This window comes from Mixophyes fleayi, chromosome 5 (assembly GCF_038048845.1).
Source record: "Mixophyes fleayi isolate aMixFle1 chromosome 5, aMixFle1.hap1, whole genome shotgun sequence".
NCBI lineage: Eukaryota > Metazoa > Chordata > Amphibia > Anura > Limnodynastidae > Mixophyes > Mixophyes fleayi.
The window spans coordinates 48,266,661-48,288,632 of NC_134406.1; the positions used below are offsets into that span (position 1 = coordinate 48,266,661).

The window sequence follows — 21,972 nt, forward strand, 5'->3', positions numbered from 1 at the left end:
AGAGAGCTGTGTATAAACCTCAATGAACTGAAGTAGTGTTGTAAAGAAGACTTGGCCAGTATTCCTCATATATGATACAAGACTGATGACCTCAAAAAACAATTAACGTTATTGCTGCTAAACTTGGTTGTACAAACTACTGAGGTGTTTTTGACACATGGCCTCTTAATGCAAAGTTCATGGACTGTTTTATAAATACTTATGAAAATGATTGTCACATTGTGACATAAACCTAAAAGTGAGTTATCTATCATCTAGAATGTTTGGGACTTAAAGCTATTTAGATAATGTTTTTTTTCAGTACTTTTCCTAAATGTACTTATTTGCTTTGAAGGTGGTGACCCCTGTCATTCTCCTCTCTGGCTGTGGTATTTGCCTTCTAGTTAAGTTGCATAGCGGCTCTCTTCACAGTAACTGTAGACGGTTTGTGTGTGTAATGTATGCGTGAGAACAGTGATTTTTGTCCTGCTCTTCATACAGTTCTGGATTATGGGTTTCTGAATAAAAGATTCCAAACCTGTATCAAAGTATATGTAGCTTATTAGTGAAGTTGAGGTTAGAAAAGTCTTGAAAAATCACATCCAGCTCACAGGCAACTTCAGTTGGACATCCAAGGTCTAGATTTATGGAAGTGCTTGTTCACAAAAGAAAGTAAAATAAGCTGTGAATAATTGATTTTTGTGTTTTGTGATTCTCTCCTTCTAAATATGTGTAGTCAGGATTTACATGACTCTTTTTTAAATGTCTTCCTACCTTTTGGCAAGCTCCCAATGTGTTGCCAGCTGCAGCAGAAAAGCCCACGTCTGCAAGCAGGTAATAAAAATGTGCAGAGCTCTCTAGAAAGCAGGCCTGCTTCCCAAATCATTAAGTGCGCTTGGTTTGCCAAAACAACTACTTACAGTGATTTAAGCAGGTATGAAAGCAAATGAGCATTTTGCAAGCATTTGAAGAACAGCTGTTTTAAAACTCTGTGTATGAGAGAACATATTGCTTTTGTCATGTCCCAGTTTGTAATGATTCCAGGTAACCATGTTACTATGATTGGAATCAAAATGAACAAGGCTGACAAGGATTGAGCAGCACAAGGTAAAAACTACTGGTAGATCAGATGAATTAATATTTAATAAAAAGATTCATTAAGTAATCTTTTAAAAATATGAATACATTGATACTACTAATTAATACTTTAATATTAATAGACTTTTGTTAAGATAAATAATATATGTTTTTAATCCTTAATACATAGAAAATTGTATGTTCTACACATACTATATATGGGACTGTGGATATGTGCTAGGATCATATTCTATTTTCCATTGTTATCAGAAATTAATTTGTAGTAATCACGATGTTTAAAAATAATTCGGAGTGGAGAAAGTACTTGCCGTGGAAAGTAATTACCTGGAAAGCACTTTTGGCTCACTTTTGTCTACAAAGACCTTTTCCCATAGATTCATCACTAACATTAAGTGATGAATGCAAGTATAACACTGTTTGGGAAAAGCGTATCAAACTATTTTTGCACTATCAGGTGTATTCAATCTCACCATTCCTTATGTGTTCTGACAGGTAACGAATGTCCTTATCCCTGTGAAATATATTTAAATTGTTGTGGTAGATAAACCTCGCAGGGTCTGCAGATTGTAGTGGAGTTTGTGCGGAGGAATTCATCGGACACCTTTCTTTATGGACTGTGATTTCTTAATAGGCAAATCTGTTTTGCTCCAGTCTTTTGATATTTAAACCTTAACAGGCCAATCCTTGAACAGCTTTAATAGGTCATCGGTTAAGCCTTAAAATAATTAAGTTGATTTTAAATCATTTTAATTTAAATACTTAGATATAAAATCGATCAAATAGTACATTAATAGATCAATATATATAAGCAGTCTGATTAACTGAAATAAAAGTTCAACAATTACTGAATACTGGAGACACTTGTTTATCTGTTATCAATCATTTATTAATAATTGTGATACTGTGAAGTAATTGATATGAAATAAGAATATTTTATGTTAAACAGCGTGTGTGAGGGTATATTTAATTTGTAATGGTGAAAATCCAATATTCCACTGAACCCATTTATTTATATAAAGAAGAATACAGCTGCCATATTTCTTCAGTTTTTAAAAAAGTTAATCACATTAAAGAAGAATGTTTAGCACGTGTTTAGGGTATTATTGAAACACGTATTATTTTAGGTGCAAGTTCTCAATTAATCATTATTTGCACATAAGAAGCAAATTGATCTATAAAACGTATCAAAACTTATATATCTATAATGTATATTTATGTATTTGAGCTGGAACAACCTATTCAAGTGCCACAGACTTGTCGGGAACATAACATGTTCCGAGCATTGACCAGAATTGCAACAATATTTTAATATAATTTACTATTTAAATTGTTGTATTTTTTTTTTTTTTTTTTACTCGAATGCTGAATCAATCTTTGATTTCCTAGACTTGTCAGGTATAGTTATAATGTATATTTAATTAAAAATGCTGAAATAAATGTTCATTTTATTCATATCTGGTACTCCATACCGAAAATAACTCCTACATAGAAGATATTTCTTAGTGTTCTATAGATTGAGAGATACATTTTGGTTGATTAGATATGCTCTCCTATGACCTTTACTCAAAAACACCACATATGGAATCTAGTGTTAGGAAGGGTAATTGCTTAAAGTTCTCCTATAAAAAAAAATACAGTTTAAGCAAATTAAAAAATTAAATGACCTAGCCAGATATTAATAATGGGAAGTCAACCTTTTAAATTACATTAAATTCAGTCCGCTGAATGGTCTTATGTTCCTAATTCAAATTGGGCTCAAAGATTCAGAAATTTTAAAGTTTTAAGACTAAATATCCAGAACTCTTTGAAAAAGTTTTTAAACCTGCCTCTCCGTCTTATTGTATTCTATATTATTTATGATCTATAAATTCTATTCCTTTTATTTTAAGATATTTTTTGATCTTGGGTCATGCTGATGGCAGTTAGAGATGTCAGCATTTTATATCCGCTATAACTCCCATTCAAACATCTTCCCACAAATATAAAACTGTTAAACATTTATTAAGGCAGTGGGAACAGAGGAACATCCTCACACCATAGACAGGCCTGCTACGATACCATTAGTGTTGAGCTGCTGGGTCCAGTGAGTTTATTGGTCATTGTTATTGCTGCATTTGTTCCTCCAGCCGCTGCCGGCATAGCTTCTCAGAGCTGGCTAATAGCCACAAGAATAAGTAAGTTAAGTGGTGAAGGACAGTCATGTTTGCCAGCAGTTGACGGTCTTCACAGGTATACAATAAATAGTTAGTCTTTCATGTCTTCACATTTCTCTGTATCTGCTCATTCGAACCATATCGCACCACTGGTAGCCGCACAGCAATGCGAGTGTCTGATAATGTTTCTGCCATACAGTAGTCACATACTTTTCCCACCAACACCTACGGGGGTTGTTGTTCCCAGCACGTCATAGATTGTAAGCTCATTTAGACAGGGTCATCTTCACCTTCTGTTTCATGTATGTTATTTATTTGTATTATGATCCCCTCTGTGTACAATGCTAATTACCAAGTTGCACTTTCTAAATAAGATAATACAAATTTTTGGATATACTGGTGATGTAGGAAAAAATGTTTAGAGGTATATTTTGCTGTTTATTGAGAAGAAGTAACAATCGAGAAAGTACGTGACATGCTTCCCTTATACTGCAAACGGCATGGACAGTGAAAAACATTAAAATTAGTGTAACTATTAACAATTTTATACTTATTGTTCACAGTATATTGGGTTAGATTCTGGTGTGCGTTATTTCCACTCTTTTCCGTCAAAAAAAGCTAAAGTAGTCATATTACAGTCTTCCTATATTTGATTTTTTTAGTCTACAGTCTGAACACAGCATTTGTGTTCGGAGACAACCCATACTCTGACGTTTGTATCAGAATGATGCAAGATAGTGAAACACTTGCTTCCTAATAATGGCTTAATAATGTCTGCTAGCACAGCTAATGTCATGCAGAAACTCCTGTGTTGTTATAGGTATATTATTTAGCTTGCTAATACAGAAATGGGTTTAGATGTACCAGGCACCCAAAAGAGCAAGAGATTGTGAAGTTAGATGTAGCTGCTGTGCAGACATCTTCTGGAATTGAAGTGGACCTTCATCACAGTTCATTCAACCTTATAAAATTGAGAGAGAAATTTCAATTTGCTTTTTGTGGCTGGATCACCTATGCAAAACTTATTGTAGATACTTACTGTAATTAGGGTTGCGGTGTACCACTGTATATCATTGCACATATACTGATATTTTTTAATATTGTGTTTACTTCGGCATAGGATATGTATTGATTTCTAGTGTATTATGCCAGGTTAGAGGAAGCCTGTTTGCTGAAGGCATGAAATGCTAAGTAAGTCTTTTCATCCCAGAAGCGACCATCTGCTTTAGCCCGATTGCCCGGAAGGGCGTGGCTACCTGTATCTTGTCTTATTAAAAAGATAGACAAACTACATGAATAATGCTAGCAGAAAGTTTCCAGAAATCAGTTTTTTATTTATTTTGTAACTTAAATTGCATTAACTCCACATCTAGAGTAATATCACATCCTGATGTTAAATCATCTGATGTGATATCAGATGTTATGGGGCCTGGTGGGATCAGGGGCTGGGCTACCCCCTTCCCAACATGTGTGTCAGAATCTGTATAAAAGGGAGCTCTGTTTGACCATGTAATGTAGCATTTTCTATGTGAACTTCTGGATGATCACCAGTACCACAAACTGGTGTGTAAAAGTCAATGTCAGGACTCTTGAGCAATAAACCATCACTGCTTGAAGATTCTGCCTGTGACTATTACCTGCTGTATCCTGTGACCAACAGATAAGAACTTACACACTAATCTGTTCCCCGACTGTCCTGTGTTGAACCCAGCGTCTGTGTCAACGCTCTGTCCGCTACCCAGCAGTCCTGATCCAAAGTAAGCGGTGAGGAGGTACCAGCCAGCCCACAGCAAAGAGGCACTGCAGCAGCTAAACCAGCTACCCTAGAAGTATGCGGTTCTGGGTGCAGTAAAGGACCCATGAGATGGGAGCCGATTTCTCCTACAACTATTGAGCAGTTGGCATTCGCAGTCGGCGAGTGTCTGGTGGCAAGGTTTACCAATAGGAGTGGTCTGTAACAGTCTGTTGCTGACGGTGAGGAGGGAATCTAGATAAACTGTGCAGGACAGACAATCCCCCCTCCCGTTCCTTCTTCCCCTCTACAGACCGGGGGGGGGGGGGGGGCGAAGTAAGCCCATCCGGTCACACTTTTCTTTCCTTTCTTTTATGGTGTTAAAAATTAAATGTGCCCTGTTCCATCTGTTTTCCGCAGTTGCTTAATGTTGCTGTTGTGTTATTACACGTTGATGTAATGCAATTTAGAAGGGATTTGGAGTTATAAACATGCAGACTCTTATGTGATTATTTTTTCACCTCTAAGCAGAAAAGTAGTGTGTGGTTTGTTTGTTTTTTGTTTTTTTACAGAGGAATATTATTGTTCAGGTTTATATTCTCATCTTGATACAGTTTAAATGGCTACATTCTGGTTTTGATTTAGTGGCTCATCAAATGTTAATGCAAGCAGCTCATGTGCTTATAAGCAGTGGGTGTAGAGTAGTCCGAGTGGTTGGTAAGGAAAGCGGAGTCCATTATATCAGATTGTGCCACCATTTGTTTGCAGTTTTAAGCGCAGCTGCATGATGGCTTGGTCCTTGTGTAAAGGTCAGAGCAGCAACAGTGTTCATTCATGTGAGAGACATAAAGGTTAAAGGAGGGGAGAGGTAGGTAAAGTTAGAAGCAAAACAGCCCAATCATATTCTTCACGGTTCTGTTGACCTGTTAGGTGCTTTCACATTCTCAGTTCATTTAGCTAGATGGTGAAATGTCAGCTGAGTCACCAGGGGTGATCTAGCTATCTTTCTCTTGTCTGCTTAGCTTAACAGTTTAATTGTCACATAGACAATTTGTGGTCATCTACCATTTCTCTTTTTTACATGCCCTAGCGTGAAAAGGCATATCCTTTTTATCATGGTGTGGGTGGATGGAAGTTTAAAATACGAGAACAGGGTTTAACTTCTTATATACATATTGTATGTATGAGCAATTCCAGAAAATGTCAAAAACTATATTCATTACAGATCTCAGAAGAGAAACCTAGTGACCCATAAAGGCTGAATATGTGGTAGTATCACCTAGGATATTGGTGTTATATCCTCCTGAGATATATAAATAGGAATTTTAGAAGTACAGAATAGTTTGTTTGTTTGTTTGTTTGTTTGTTTTTTTAGAAGATGATGGGATAGTGTTTATACCAAGTTATTGTGTAGCCATAATTAAGAACACCTAAGGTAAATTACTAGTCTAATAAATGTTTCTTTATCTCCAAAACATTGCTAGTACTTTTGTTCTTTGCAATTGCCATTCCTTCTGCATAAAGAAATGTGCACATTTATGATTCTCTGTATGCCTGACTGTTGATGTGAGTCTCCACTCTATACCCCCTGTATCTACTATATACTTATTTGTCTGTACAGCTCTGCAGAATTGATATTAATAAATGATGATGGCTGCCTTTGTTCTCATCAGTTTGAGATATCAACAGGCTTAATACACGCTCTTACTATTTAACTTTTTTTTCTAAATGATCGTGTACTGGCCTATTGATGTGTGTGTTATAGTTAATGCAAATGACCCTAGCTGGCAGTTGGCATTTAACCACACTTCACCTGCTAGATACTACTTGCAAAAGTATAATTTTTGTACTAAATCTCCTTCCCCAGCTAGCAGACCTATATATTGCAGAGAAGAACACAAATTTTAGTATGGGGGGGCATAACATACACGTACTTAAGTTCTATCCCAAAATCTTTATGTACATCTATTCGTCTGAGAATTCTAATATATTTAAATGTTAATATATGTTTCATATTGGTTTTATATTGTATTTTAGGGATTGTCAACTTTTTGACCACCTATTTTGAAATTGTGTGTATGTTGTAACTAACTCTGCTGCCTCTGCCAGGGGGCTGTGAGTAATATATAGGCTCTTTTGAGGAAATTGATACCCTTAACTTTTTCAGCTTTTTGAACATTAATGGGTTAGGTTAATGTAGTAGTTTGCATAACACGCTTGTTTTCCTTCTCCTCAGACCCTATTCCCATGCAAGCTTTGTGCAAAAAATGATTATTAGTTTAACGTGTAGAGCAAGCGAATGTGAAATTAAAAAGCAGATGGCAAAGAATTATTATGTCTCTTTTTAATACTGGCTGAGCAGATTATGCATAATTGTAAAAATGTCATCACACTTTGTAAACATGAAGGCAAAGTGAGTTTGTTGGGCTTCACATCTGTTATGGGACATTGTTAAATGGTTAGAAAAATCAATGCTGATCTGAGCTAAGCATATTAATCTGGGGGATCTAATTAACTTAACAGTTATGACTCCTGGTAGATACATGACTCATGCGTCATAAAAGACCTGACAAGGATTTGGCAGGTGAGGCAGCGCCAGCATTGGAGCCTTTCAGCTGTAAACTTCTTTTTTAAAGTCTGCAATTAAGGTGCATCGACAGCTCTAAAGCTTCAATAATGCTAATGTTGTAATTCTGTTCCATTATTAATTCAGCAAAGCTTTGTGTGCGTTTGCATATGGCAACAGTATTATAAACTTATAAGAGCTGCTCTGTTCCTGAACTTGGAGAAATTCACATTCATCTGTCCCTTAAAAGAACTGCCCTGCTCCTGAACTTGGAGACATTTCTATCCTTAAGCATTTATTATATAAAAAAAAGGTGTATACTAGGGATAGACATTAAAACCTCAATGTTGACCGTTCTGTAGAGGGCATACAAAATGCAAAGAAACAGAAACCAATATGTTCAAAATTCCCATATTTTTTTATAATACATTCATTCGGCAGAGGTGATCAAACTTGGTCCTCAAGAGCTGCCAACAGTTCATGTTTTCAGGATTTCGTTATTCATGCACAGGTGAGTTAATCTATTTTTCTGGGTCAGTAATTTTCCCACCTTTTCTACAGATAGAAATCCTGAAAACATAACCTTTTGGTAGCACTTTTGGACTGGGTTTGAGCACCTCCGTATTATGCCATTATGCTTGTGTGTCTACCATGTATAGCAGGGTTTCTCAAATCCAGTCCTATGGGTGCCCTAACAGTGCAGGTTTTCCAGATTACAAGTGAAACAAATTACTTCTACCTGTGGATCTTTTACAATGTGAATCAACCTGTGCTCCAGCAAGGAGATATGGAAAACATGCACTGTTAGGTTTCCCTGAGGACTGGAGTTGAGAAACACTGCTCTCTGTACTTTGTCCCATTCAGTCTGTGTGCACTGTGCAGTGCCTTCATGTGTTATATGTACAGTATACACCTGTAACTGCAATTAATCCACATATTCCTTCTGGTGCTGCTGTCTATAAGGATCACCTTCACAGATCTATAAGGAAATTACAAACTGCACATAGAGAAATGGTTAAACTCTCTTCAGGAGTGTGTTTTAACCCAGGATAGTTCAGGAAATTCAATTTTGGGTGACAAGGCCCCTCAAGTTTCAACCATTAAAGGTAAGCAATGTGTGGCAATAACGTAATACACCAATAAAATTCACTAAAATCTCCTACAAAATGACATGTAATTGATGCATATAGCATGTTGATTGTCAGTCATCAAATTAAATTCCCCCATACTTTTAGTCCACATCATGAATGTATAAACTACACACCAAAGATAAGTATGAATTCTACATTCATGAACTGGATGTTGAATTATTTAGCAATATTTTCCAGAAACAAAACACATTCACTGAGGTGGGTTTTTTTTTTGTTTTTTTTTGTTTTGTTTTGTTTTTTTAGAAGAACCCACTGACCATAATGGTTTTTAAGAGCAGGTCATTTCCATTCATATTCTTTGATTCATAACCTTTCTAAGCATGTGTTTATGTAGAATAGCTGACAATAATGAAACGTAAGAATTAAAGGCTAATGTTCTTCTGAAAGAATTAAGGTATTAAGGTTATAAACAATTACATTTTAAAAATTTTCAAAAACCGAATGTGAATTGATCATATTTATTAAAAGGTAATAAAATTAGGCTGAATTCATCTCTTGCATTTTAATATATAATAAAATGAAGCCACATCTCGTGTGCAGCTTGTGGTTTCCGTATCCACTATAACACAGCCGTTTGTCATGTGTTGCATTACATTTGTAGCCATTTATTGAGAATAGTGGACTTCAGTTTTTAGTGCCAGTAGAGCTTGGGGACCAGTCTGTGTTTTGGTTATGTAGCCTATATTACAATTTTGTGAGCCCATCATGCATTCATAAACTACAAATATGGAATTAAAATAAGGGTATGGCTAGTCGATATTATGTTAAAATTGTTAAAGATCATACCCATGAGTTTTTAAAATTCTAGCAAGATTAATGCTCTAAATTTGTACTGTGGTAATTTAGCATTGTGTACAATGAATTAGAAATGAAGAATAAAAAGCCCATATATCTTGTTAGTCATACTTCCTCCAAAATACAGGATGTGGAATTGTGGGTATAGGGGAGTGTTGTTTTTTCTGTGAAGTGTAGAGAAATTGTTTAGGGACAATAGGCAGTCATTCCTGTTGTTCCTGTATGAATTACACCATTATAGGGCTTGCTGCAATTTTTTTCATCGGAAAGTGGTGATGGATAGAAGGAGGGGTTTAACAGCAGGCAAGATGCTGGAAGTACTGCTTTCAGCCATTGGTCCCTCAGAGTCTCGGCAAGGGGGACTCTCCATGGAATTTCATGATTATACTAAGAATATTGCTACAGTCAGTGTGTTTCTGGAGGTACCAAATACCATAAAAACCAACATGATTGCTACAATATTTACAGAGAAAATGCTTCTGTTCATTATTAGACTGGGTTTGGCAACATTCTGCAAAAGTTAGAGTTTAGCAATAGAAAGAAACTTGGCACACAGACAGTGGATGTACAAAATTGTTAACAGTAAGCACATCTAAACCAGCCAGATGTGCACCAGTTTGGACAGATTGATATCTCCTTTTGCTCTCATTTATGCTGTCATTTTCATTCCCTCCCTGTATTCATTCTCCCTTCCCAATTCAGGTACTCCCATCCCTGTGTTCCCCCTTGCATCCCTCCCTATATTTTTAATTGCTCGTTGTTTCACCTTCCCTGCCCCTCTTTTTCATGTTCCCCTAATCTACGGGTTATAGGACTTCCCTACTGGCTTCTAGTGTCCTTTGGGGGGGGGGTTTTTCCACTTTGAAATAAAATCCCCTTTTGTCAGGAATGTTTTATATCTGCTATGTAGTTTTGTGTCTGTTAGCAAGTCATCTATTATTGAATTTAGTGCAGATTTTAGCTTTAGCTTTGCTATATATGAGTGGAAATGTGCACCTAATTCAATTATTTTAGTATTGTTTTTACTTTTGCCTTCTGAAAGCAAGTATACATTTTATACCCATCTTATGTCCAGTATAGAGGTGCAATAGCATTATCAGTATTTCTTAAACATAAATAAGGGAGATTGGATAAAGGCAATTAGTCAAGCAGATATTTATTTTTTTTATTTATTGACATTTAAATTTTTATTAACAATTTGTCAGGTGACTGAAGTTTTGTTCCTTCCATGTTCTCTTTTCTCTTGGGAAGATGATAATTTGTTAGATTGGTAACGAGGCATACAAGGTAAAGCAAATTAATGTCAGAGCCTATGGTGGCTATGTGGAGGGGGTAGCAGCATTAGGTGTTTATAAATAACATTTAGTGCATTGGATAACAAGCACATGCAGATACAGGTGCTACCTAGAAATTATTCAGAGTTTTCAACTACAAGTAGTTATTTTGAATAGTTTTACTGGTATAACTCTTATATATTTATTGCCAATGATTTAGGAGCCTATGACCGTTTAGGCAATTCTAAAACTTGTAAAACCTCATAAATTGGTTGTAAATTGCCAGTAGAAAAGTTCAACATACCAAAGCCTCTTGTGTTAGTAGGAAGGACCATGTGCGGTGCAACAAGCTTTTCTGTATAACACCAAATATAATATATAACATATCCTAAAAAAGGTCTTAATTAACATAAGAACGGTGTCCATTACAAAGTGTACATTATTTGTTCCTTCTGAGAAAAGGAATTTTCTGTAATGCTATGTAACTTACTCCTTTTCATGTTTGTATGGTCATAATGCATCATACGTCCTACATAACTACCAAAGAGAGGGCTACAATTTTGAGGACTCCCTACCCCACAGTTTGTAAGTAGAGTGGACAGTTGTTCAGAATCTATGACATGAACTCTTAAGTGAGACAAATTTGCCCAATATATTTTGTCTCCTGTTGGGGAAATGCCTATAAAATAATTGGTTAAATTTTAGGTGTTCAAGTGGAACTTTTCACAAGTCGTGTAGACTTGTTTACAGAAATGTGAAATGTCAGCATCCTTGGTTTCTGCAGCTGTTATCATTTGTTCAGCTATTATGGCACTAAGGAGTCTGGATTCACATTGTTCCTCTTACTGGTGGCTTTCTCGGAGCTTCTTCTCTCTGAGCATGTATTGAGGTGTTTCTGATGAGGTATCTGACTACCCAGACGTGTGTGCTGCTGCTCTGTATCCTCAATGAAGGTGACTGGCTCAGTTAGTCTGCTCAGTGCTGCCCAAACATTGTAAAACAAAGACATTGTTTAGCAATGTAACATAAACAACAAATCTGTTACAATATGTACTTGTATGTTCTGTAAGAATCTCCATGTTTTTAGTGCAGTATTTTAGGAACTGCCCTACATAAGGATGAGCCCTACAGGTTTTATAAAAAGAAAAGTGAGAGAAAGCAACAATGCATTTTTTTAGGACAATTTCATGTTTGGCGTGTTCATATAATAAACCTGCCGACATTGCATTTAAAAGTTTGCTGTTTGTGATCTGCTATTTTAATCTACTGATACATGCCAGATATGAATGCTTTTCCAATTGTTTTGTATTTGTTACATTTTAAAGTAGGAGGTTTAAACATCTATGATCAGGCTAACTTCCATGGTTTTGCTGCATCTGACTGCCTGAGATTTTGCTTTTGTGTGTAATATATGGGTTTCTTGCGTTAATATATTGAAATGACTAGATTTTTGTTTTATGTATCTTTGCTAGGGGAAAAACATAAATAATCATAATGTGTGTCTAAATATTTCGCTTGGTACTTTCACATAATGTAACCAATGCCATAAAATTACTTTGGAATGTATTCACCTGATGTCTCGCTAGGACAGGCATCTTAAATATGTGTACTCAATAAAGGTCAGATAGTTATAGGCATGTCCTTGGGCCATGCCTGCTTCTTCTTGTAGCAGTCAGTTTAGCCAAGTGTGGAACCAGTCATATACTCCCATGGATGCTCCTCCACTTCCTGAATTAGTAATGTCATGTTTCTTTTGAGCCATTGCTCAACGCTTCTCGCTGTTTCCTCTATCAATGCTTAGAATTCACCCTCTGCACTCTATGTTGATAACACATGAAAATGTTCTGGCCACAGGTTAAACATGTTCTAAGAAATGTTTTGACAAGCACTAAATGAGCATCCCATAGAACTTAAGTGTATTCTTTAGCACATGTGGAATGACTTTGGATATGGAATTGGCACCCTATTTTGTTGCTATAACTGCTCTCTTCTCTGAAGGCTTTCCACTACATTTTGGAACACTGTGTTCCATTGAGAGCAAGAGCACGAAGAGCATTAGTGATGTAGGGCAATAAGACCTGGTTCGCAATCTGCAGGTTATTTCATCCCAGAGGTGCTCAATAGGGTTTGAGGTGAGGGCTCTCAAACCAGGACAGGAAAGGAAGTTCTTCAAACGGTTTCCACAAAGTTGGAAGCGCCCAATTAACTAGAGTGTCATGGTATGCTGTAGAATTAAGATTTCCTTTCTGTGGGACAAAGCCAAACCATGAAAGAAAGCCAGACCATCATTCCTCCTCCACCATACTTTACAGTCGGCAGTACGCATTCGGGTATAAAAGTTTACTCCTGGTAATCTGCGGCTTGTGTGTAGCTGCTCAGCCATGGCGCTATATAAATAAATGATGATGAAGTTCCCGACGAACAGTTATTGTGCTGTGCTGCTTCCAGAGGCAGTTTAGAACACTGTAGTGAGTGTTGCAACGGAGGACAGACTGTTGTGTGCTGCCAGCTTCAGCACTCGGTGGTCCTGCACTTTGAGCTTATGTAGCCTACCACTTCATGGCTGAGCTGTTGTTGTCCCTAAGCATTTCCACTTCACAATAACCTTACTTACAGTTGACATGGCAGCTCTAGCAGGGCAGAAACTTGATGAAATTAATTATTGGATAGGTGGCATCTAATAGCGCCATGTTGAAAGTCACTGAGCTCTTCAGTACAAGTCATGGTTATATGCTTGATTTTTATTCACCTATTCACAATGGGTGTGGCTGAAATGGCCAAATACACTTGGAATTTACGCATTCTTTTTATCATGTAGTGCAGGGTTGTCCAACCCGCGGGCCGCATGCGGCCCAGCATGCCTGTAAATGTGGCCCAGAAGGAGTTTTGGTTGTGGCAAGGGGGCAGCGCTCTTAATGGAAAAAAAAATCCTGCAAAAAAGAAAATACTTACCTTGCGGTCACGCGGTCACGTCAGCTGGTACTCCGGCTCCCTCCCTTGTCTTCTCCTCCGTGCGGCGCTCGCAGTGAATGTCGGGCGTGATGTCATCATGCCCAACATCCATTGCGGAGCGCAGCACAGAGGAGACACCCACGCGAGAAGAACAACCGGCAGCACAGAATTGGAGAAAAGAAGAGGAGAGGACAGGAGAACAAGCCGATTAAAAGGTAAGTTAAGGGGGATTTTTTTTATTATTTCAAGGGACGCTGACAAATGAATAAGTCACCTGGTCCTGGAGCATCATGGACCTTATCTCCCTGCTACATACTTCTACTTGTATTACTAATGGGGCATTATATATTATTCTCTTTGGCCCATTATAAGTTGTTATCCCTTAACTAACATAGTGGTGTAATTATCAAAACAGGTCACAATTTGGGGTCATAGTGATGTATATGTCAGGTACCGCAGGCCTGGTCATTGCACCCTGATATACAATGCCTGGCTTAAATGCACTTTATTGATATTGCATCGAAACAATACAAAAAGTGATTATAGTATAATAACTAGAGAGGATTTTTTTGAACAGGGCGATTGAAAGGCAAGTATAGGGGGATTTGAAAAAAAAGTGATATATATATATATATATATATATATGTATGTATGTATGTATGTATGTATGTATATGTATGTGTGTATGTATGTGTATATATATATATATATATATATATATATATATATATGTGTTAACCCGTGCATGATACTCATGCATTCTAGTCAAATCAAGCTACTTAAGGTGTTAAAAAGGTTCTTGTCATGCATTTGGGCCATAGCCCAGGCCTCAACCACCAACTACTCCCCACTGTCACCCCCGGCAACCACCAACCACTCCTAACTGTCACTTCTCCTTCAAGAAATATATATATATTTTTTTTAAATCTTTATAAACACTTTTAACAATTAACATTAAATTAACAAATTAAAAACAACTTACTATACCAAATTTCAGCCCTTTCTGAATTTTTTTTTTCCACACACACTAAGAATTTAGTAGGTCAGTGTATAACTCCGCCCAGCAGGTGGCGCTGCAGCTTGGGTTTATTTTTTCCACACACAGACTAACACGCCACTAGACATTTATATTATAGATATGTTAACTATGTTTTCTATGGTTTTTTGGATGATCAGCTATCGTTATTGTTAGTGTATCTTATGTGCGGCCCAAACCAATTCGTCGTCTGCCAATGTGGCCCAGGGAAGCTAAAAGGTTGGACACCCCTGATGTGTATGTTTCCCCAACTCTAACTGCTTGGTCTATATCATCTCTGCATAGATTATACCTGGCATGTGGTTGGTATTTTCACAAATGAACATTTGGTGAAAGACAAATAATCCCCCCTTCAATATATGGTTACAATTGTATTTAGGAAAGTTTTTAATGTACTTTTGAATCAGAAACTAGTGGTTGAGAACGGCAGGGTCACCTTAATGTAAATAATTGTTTGAGGGGTAAGCTCAGCCACTTCTTGCCTTTACTGTAGTTGTCAAATGTTGATAACGTATTGTGCATTGAAGTATAAGCAGTGTTCAATAAATAGTATGCTGAGATCTTTGTATAAGGACGATTTCAGTCAAATGAATGTACATTAAATACCAGTAATTTATGCTTTGCTGCATAGCACTGTGCACGTGCATTGTGTGATAAAGTTGCCTTAAGATTATTCTTGCATCTAGGGGGCCCTTGTTCTGTATAAATCACATTAGTTGCTGTGGTCAAATCATTGACTCACTATGAACTGCTGATACATTTGTTAGTAGATGAGTGTATTTATTGAAGTGTATAAAAACCAAGCACAAATGAATATTGTTTATAATGCAAAAACTTTCAACTGCATTATGTGAAGTTTAAATGTGTAAAGGAAGAAACCTGTGTACTTCAGGTGCTTTGGACTCATTTTTGTGAAGTTCTATTTAAAAACTGTTAGTATAGTCTTGCAGCTGTGCAGCACAGATCATTTGTGTTAGAAGTCTGATACACCATGTTTACAATCTGTATTTATGTGCACTTATTTATATAAACGTTCAACAAACATAAGTTGGTTTTTTTTCCCCTACGCAGTCATACATTATTTTTAATAGTTCTATCTGCCATTTGTTCACTTCACTGATGTGTCTTTTAGAGCCCATTGCCTGCACATACTGGAGGCAGACATTTTGGTGGTGTCCTTAATGATGTACATTATGAATTCACTTGTAACCTGTAAATTTATGGGCCTCATTACCATGAATATTGGTTCAGACCACACGCTGGTTGCCTCTGCTGTGTGTAAGTAAAACTGTGCTGTCAAGGGCCAACATGATCATACAAATTGTTTCAATTCTTGCCATGGCAGCTACCAAGCAATGTATGAGAAAGTAAACTTTAGAGTTACAGTAATTTTTGTTTTATGCCATAAGATGTATGTATGACTTCTTGGCAATATAAATGTCTCAACATACTTAAAATGTTTTATTTTCTCCTTTTGTTTGTAGCCATGTGCGTACTGTAAGCACCTGGGAGCTACTATCAAATGCTGTGAAGAGACCTGTTCGCAGACATACCATTATCCCTGCGCTGCTGGATCCGGTGCCTTTCAGGATCTTACCTGTTTTTCTCTTCTTTGCCCAGAGCACATTGACCAGGCTCTTGAGCGTTGTAAGTTTGTAATGTCTTATCTGAGTCTTTTATGTACTGTAAAGAAGCTTGTGGACTTCAATTGCTGTTTTTCTGGTATAAAATTAGAACTACACATAGTTATAAGTAGCCAGTTTTGTAGTTTCAGAATCACCCAGTCTCATAGAGGTAGTTACAATAATGAGCAAAATGTTTGATTTTGGCGTAGTACAGCAGGTGTTGTAGAGGCATTACTATGGCTCAGCAACCTGGAGGGAAGTTTTGGAATAGATTGTTTGAAACCATCAGAACTGTTCCTGGAACAATGTAATATTCAGACAGTGAAACTTTGATATACAACGCGACCAAGTATATTTTAATGTCCTAGAGCAGTGATGGGCAAACTTTTTCAGGAGCTGGCCAAATAAAAAAAAAAAACTTTAGGCGGGCCAATATAATTTATTAAAAAACTCAAATATCGAAATATATAATACAAATTTTTTGAATGGGACGGGAGGGTGTTATATAGCAGTGTTACCTCTATAAGTGCAGCGATCGTACAGACACAGCACTTATTTCAGCAGGTTGTTGCAGATCCGTCTTTCTGGTGAGCCACTAACAACACAGCAGCCAATTGAAATCCGCCTTAGTATATGGCCCAGCCCATCTCTTCTCACATGACTTTCAGCCAGTAGGGGGCGGGCAGGTGTTTGACATACGAAGTGTCCTTTTAGGAAGGAGGATGAAGTGTAATGGAGGAAATAGCTGGGAAGGCATAAAAATGAAGGTTCTGACACACAGGGTCGGCCCTAATAATTTTATGCATATTTTAATGAATTTTTTAAAAATATTGGCGGGTCGGATAGAACCTCTAAGCGGGCCGTAGTTTGCCCATCACTGTCCTAGAGGTTTGTTCTGTTTGTCATGTGTCTCAAACAAGCATTGTGTGAGTACGTTTTCTCTTCCAGCTAAGGATGATGCAAACTGTGCACTGTGTGACAGCTCTGGAGACCTGTTGGACCAGCTTTTTTGCACAACTTGTGGTCAGCATTACCACGGTATGTGTCTGGACATAGTGGTGACCCCTTTGAAGCGTGCTGGCTGGCAGTGTCCAGACTGCAAAGTTTGCCAGAATTGCAAGTAAGTTACAAATCTGTGTTTTGTTTTAGTGAGTTTGGTGTATACCATGTGTAAGATGAGTGCCTTGATATATGTGGGGGGGTAATAGATCCCCATTGTGCTTATTATACATGTATTTTAATATATGCATGTGTTCTCTTTGTGCACTGCAAATAGTTGCCCAAGAAAGTAGGCTTTACAGCAGTTGGTATTTCATTTATCATTTCCTTTACCTCTTCTAGAAACCTGTCATGTCAGTAACACCTTATTGGCTATACTCGGCTGCATACAAGATACCTGCAGTTACATGTTCATGTAACGGTCTAATTCTATAAATTTATTTGTTCCACTTAATGGTTTCTGAAAAACAATACTTTTTAAATCCATCCTATAAATGTATGTGACCTGAGCTTTTACGTGGCAGCATTGACATTGTGCTATTCTCTCCCCAAACATCACACATTATTAACCCCTTCTTTTCTGTCCTGACTTTACTACAAGGCTGTACGCTTTTCTATAGCAGGACTTTACCTCCAATATTTGTTTTCAGTTAGGGATAAGAAACACAAATACATAAAATTACTATTGATATATGAAAACAGAACATAGGAATGAACATTTATGTAGAAAGATTATTTGTGTTAGCACCTAATCTGAAATAAAATAAGTAAACTTTTAAATTGAATATGTTCATTCCTATTTTGATTCACTATACTTCAGACTTATCCTTCTTTTTATCTTTGTGGAAACAATTTACTTATTGTAATAAACTGAAAATGTTATGTTTTCACTAGTAAAACAAATGTAGATTATTTGTGAACAGTTTCTTGTGAAAGGTATACCCTTGACATACATAAACCATATTTGGTTGTATAGCATGAATCTACCCTACTCTGCTGCTTACAAGCCAAGGACATGCTTGACTCTGGAAACCCTATACCACCGACAGATGATCAAAAAGGAATGTTAACTATGATTTGGATGTGATCTTTGATATAAAAAACATGCACTTAACTGCTGATTTTATTCAGTCCCATGTAAGTGACACTGGGTTTATTCTCTCTGTAAAGTGTGCTGTCATGTGTGTCATCTCTCACACATACTGTTGTGTCTACAACTTCTTTTGCCGGAATAACTGATTTCACGTAGTGCTACATACCGCAGCTATAATATATATGACTACCGCTATAATAACTACCGCATATAGCGGTAGTAATTATATCGAAGAAGTAATTTCCGACGAGTTACACAGACATGTTAATCACGACTTCTGTTATTCCCGACATACAGGAAATAGACTTCTTCAAAACCTGACACACAACAATTTCTAGAGAGGAACATACTAGCACAGAGATGTACTTCACTTTCAAGGGCAGCAGTTACATTGGCACTATTAAGGGGGCAATGTAAGGACCCGCCGGCTGTAAAATGTACAAGCCTTCCTAAAAAAACATTCTCAGCAGGTCCTTGCATTGTCCCCTTAGTAACGTCAGTAGAACTGTCGCCCTAGAAATTGACATACCTCTCTGTGCCGATATGTTCCTTTCTCGCATTTGTTGTGTCAGTTTTTGAAGATGTCAGGAATTACAGTAGTCGCGATTAACATGTCGGTGTAACTCTTGTCGGAAATTACTACTTTGCACACTCGTACCCCATCCTACATACTGATAAGTTGGTATGACCAATGGTTCAATCAATATTTCAAATATATGTATCACATTGTTGCTATTTTTTAAACCTATGTTTGTATGTATTGACCTTTTGCATACCTTACCATGTATTTATCTAATGTATATGTATCATTCACACCATCTACTGCACACACACACAGTGCATAGCACGTCCATTTCAGTAACACAGCTTTTGCAATGTTTCCAATGTTACCCATTTTTGCATATCTTGAAATCATCTAGAGATTCTTTATCTGATCTGACACTTGTCCCGATCCCTCACCCACCACCCTTACCTCACCAGACATACACCTTCACTTTTGCACCCAGGTGTTGCAAACATTTAATTTCCATATGACAGAAACATCCAAAGACAGCTTTAAGAAATTCTCATATGTTATTCTCAACTGAGAAGTGCAGACTAGACTTTATTTTTTTTTTTTAGGATTAAAAATTGGTTTTCTTTACAGTTAAATATAATTGCTAAAAATTGTAATTTATAGTGTTTGGACTTTTATCACTTACAAGTAGCAACTTTTTTCCTCCACATCAAAATTATTCAGCTCCTGTTTGGTTGGTTGGTTCTTTAAACATCCTTTTTACTGATTTTACTTTGTAGACACTCTGGAGATGATAACAAGATGCTTGTCTGTGATACCTGTGACAAAGGTTACCATACGTTCTGTCTGCAGCCGGTTATGGACTCTGTACCAGCTAATGGCTGGAAGTGTAAGGTGAGTTCTGTTTGACGATCTCTAATCTTGGGATGGACTAAACTATGTATAAGTTATGAGCTAAGTTTTTATTCAAGGAGTGCACCATTTACCATTGAAACTAAACCCTATGCAGAAAAATGAATAATGGATTTCCATGCATTGTTTGTTGGAGTACTCTTGTCTGTCCAGAAAAATCATTCAGATAATAGAGAAATGGAAATCTATACATTTCTGTTATATCTATTCTCTACTCTGTACCCCCTCCTACCCTGTTCCCCCAACCTGAAACCACTCCACCCACCTTCTTTTTGTTTTCTATACCCCCTAGTTTTTGGAAAATGTTTCAGTTCTGGATGAGGGAAAAAGAAACCGTCTCTGAAGTTTCTTTCTGTGTTGTACTATATTTCTGTGCCCTACATCCCAAGTCACTGATTTATATAAGGTTATATTTTCACTATTAAGATGTGTAGAATGTATATAAAAGTAAGCACCGGTATATATATTACGGCTCCATTTTTGCTGATTACATTTTTGTTAAAACATGGTAAAAAAGATTTGTTTTCCTACTGATATTTCTCTTTCATCCAGTCTGGGGGACACTGCTTACCATGGGTTGTGGAGGGAGCTTGGGGGAGTTGGCACCTAACTAGTTAAGTTTTAGTACTGCCGACAGACCCCTCCCCTCTACAATCCCCCTGGACTCTTCAGTTTTTTTCAGGTGCCCTGGAGTTGGGCAGCGTTTTTTATAGCTAGTGTAATCTTAAATTTTTTTATTTCTTTCTTTTAGCTATCGCTTCTGCTCGAAGAGTTTCGGAATTAGGAGCCTTGTCCTGTCGGGAACCATATTTGGTTTTCCACGAGGACAGAGCGGTCCTAAGAACCCTTCCTTCGTTCCGAAGGTAGTCTCGGCTTTTCACCTTAACCAAGACATTGTAGTCCCGGCCTTTTCATCCTCTTCCCAATCTGATCTTCAGACTATGGAAAAGTTGGATGTGGTTAGGGCTCTGCGCATCTATGTAAAAAGAACTTCACAAATTAGACGTACAGATTCTTTGTTTGCCCTCTATGATGCTAATAAGAGAGGCTGGCCAGCCTCAAAACAGTCCATCGCTAGATGGATTACGGCAACGATTAGACATGCTTACATAAAGGCTAACCGTCCTGTGCCAGAGAGACTTACGGCCCATTCCACCAGATCGGTAGGGGCGTCGTGGGCAGCGAGAAATGGGGCTTCTGCGGACCAGCTTTGCAGAGCAGCCACCTGGTCCTCTGTCCACACGTTTACAAAATTTTACCAATTTAATGTATTTGCATCTACGGATGCAGATTTCGCTCGTAATGCTTTGCGAGCGGGATTTTCAGAGTAGTCCCACCCTTAAGGGGCTGCTTTAGAACGTCCCCATGGTAAGCAGTGTCCACCAGACTGGATGAAAGAGAAAAGAGGATTTATGTACTTACGTTAAATCCGTTTCTCTGATTCCGTCTGGGGGACACTGCGATCCCTCCCTTCTTCTGTTCTTCTGTGTGCTCTTGTTTGACTGGCCTTACTCCTAGGGCTTTTTTAATAAACTGAAGAGTCCAGGGGGATTGTAGAGGGGAGGGGTCTGTCGGCAGTACTAAAACTTAACTAGTTAGGTGCCAACTCCCCCAAGCTCCCTCCACAACCCATGGTAAGCAGTGTCCCCCAGACGGAATCAGAGAAACGGATTTAACGTAAGTACATAAATCCTCTTTTTTGAGAATGGTTATAAAATATTGTCTGTAGTTCTGCTTTGTGTGTCATCTTTCTGTCACTATATGTATATTTAAATTAGCCATTATTTCCCCATTACAGAACTGCAGAATATGTGCAGAATGTGGTGCACGAACCAGTCGTCAGTGGCATCTGAACTGTTTGATATGTGACAACTGTTTCCAACAGCAAGCCAGCTTACCTTGCCCACTTTGTGATAAGCCCCTCCAGCCAGATGTTCAGAAAGACATGTTGCACTGTCAGATGTGCAAAAGGTAACATTTTTGGTTGTTTGGTCTGTAGAACTGCCAATGGGTATAATTTATGCAAATATGTAGAATATGTTCATAGCCATGATGCCATTTACTTGTACGTGTGTTTTATGTCCAGCTTT

General features: G+C 37.6%; 1 protein-coding gene across 10 annotated transcripts in view; it reads left to right on the forward strand.

The window, feature by feature from the left end:
• KMT2C (lysine methyltransferase 2C) overlaps positions 1 to 21,972 on the forward strand; it is a 183,614-nt gene that overhangs the window by 79,987 nt on the left and 81,655 nt on the right. For all 10 annotated transcript variants that reach the window (XM_075212142.1, XM_075212141.1, XM_075212149.1 and 7 more), the window contains exons 7-10: positions 16,221 to 16,383; positions 17,310 to 17,481; positions 19,750 to 19,864; positions 21,681 to 21,853. In XM_075212142.1, coding sequence (XP_075068243.1) covers positions 16,221 to 16,383; positions 17,310 to 17,481; positions 19,750 to 19,864; positions 21,681 to 21,853 — 623 coding nt within the window. The remainder of the gene's footprint in view (positions 1 to 16,220; positions 16,384 to 17,309; positions 17,482 to 19,749; positions 19,865 to 21,680; positions 21,854 to 21,972) is intronic.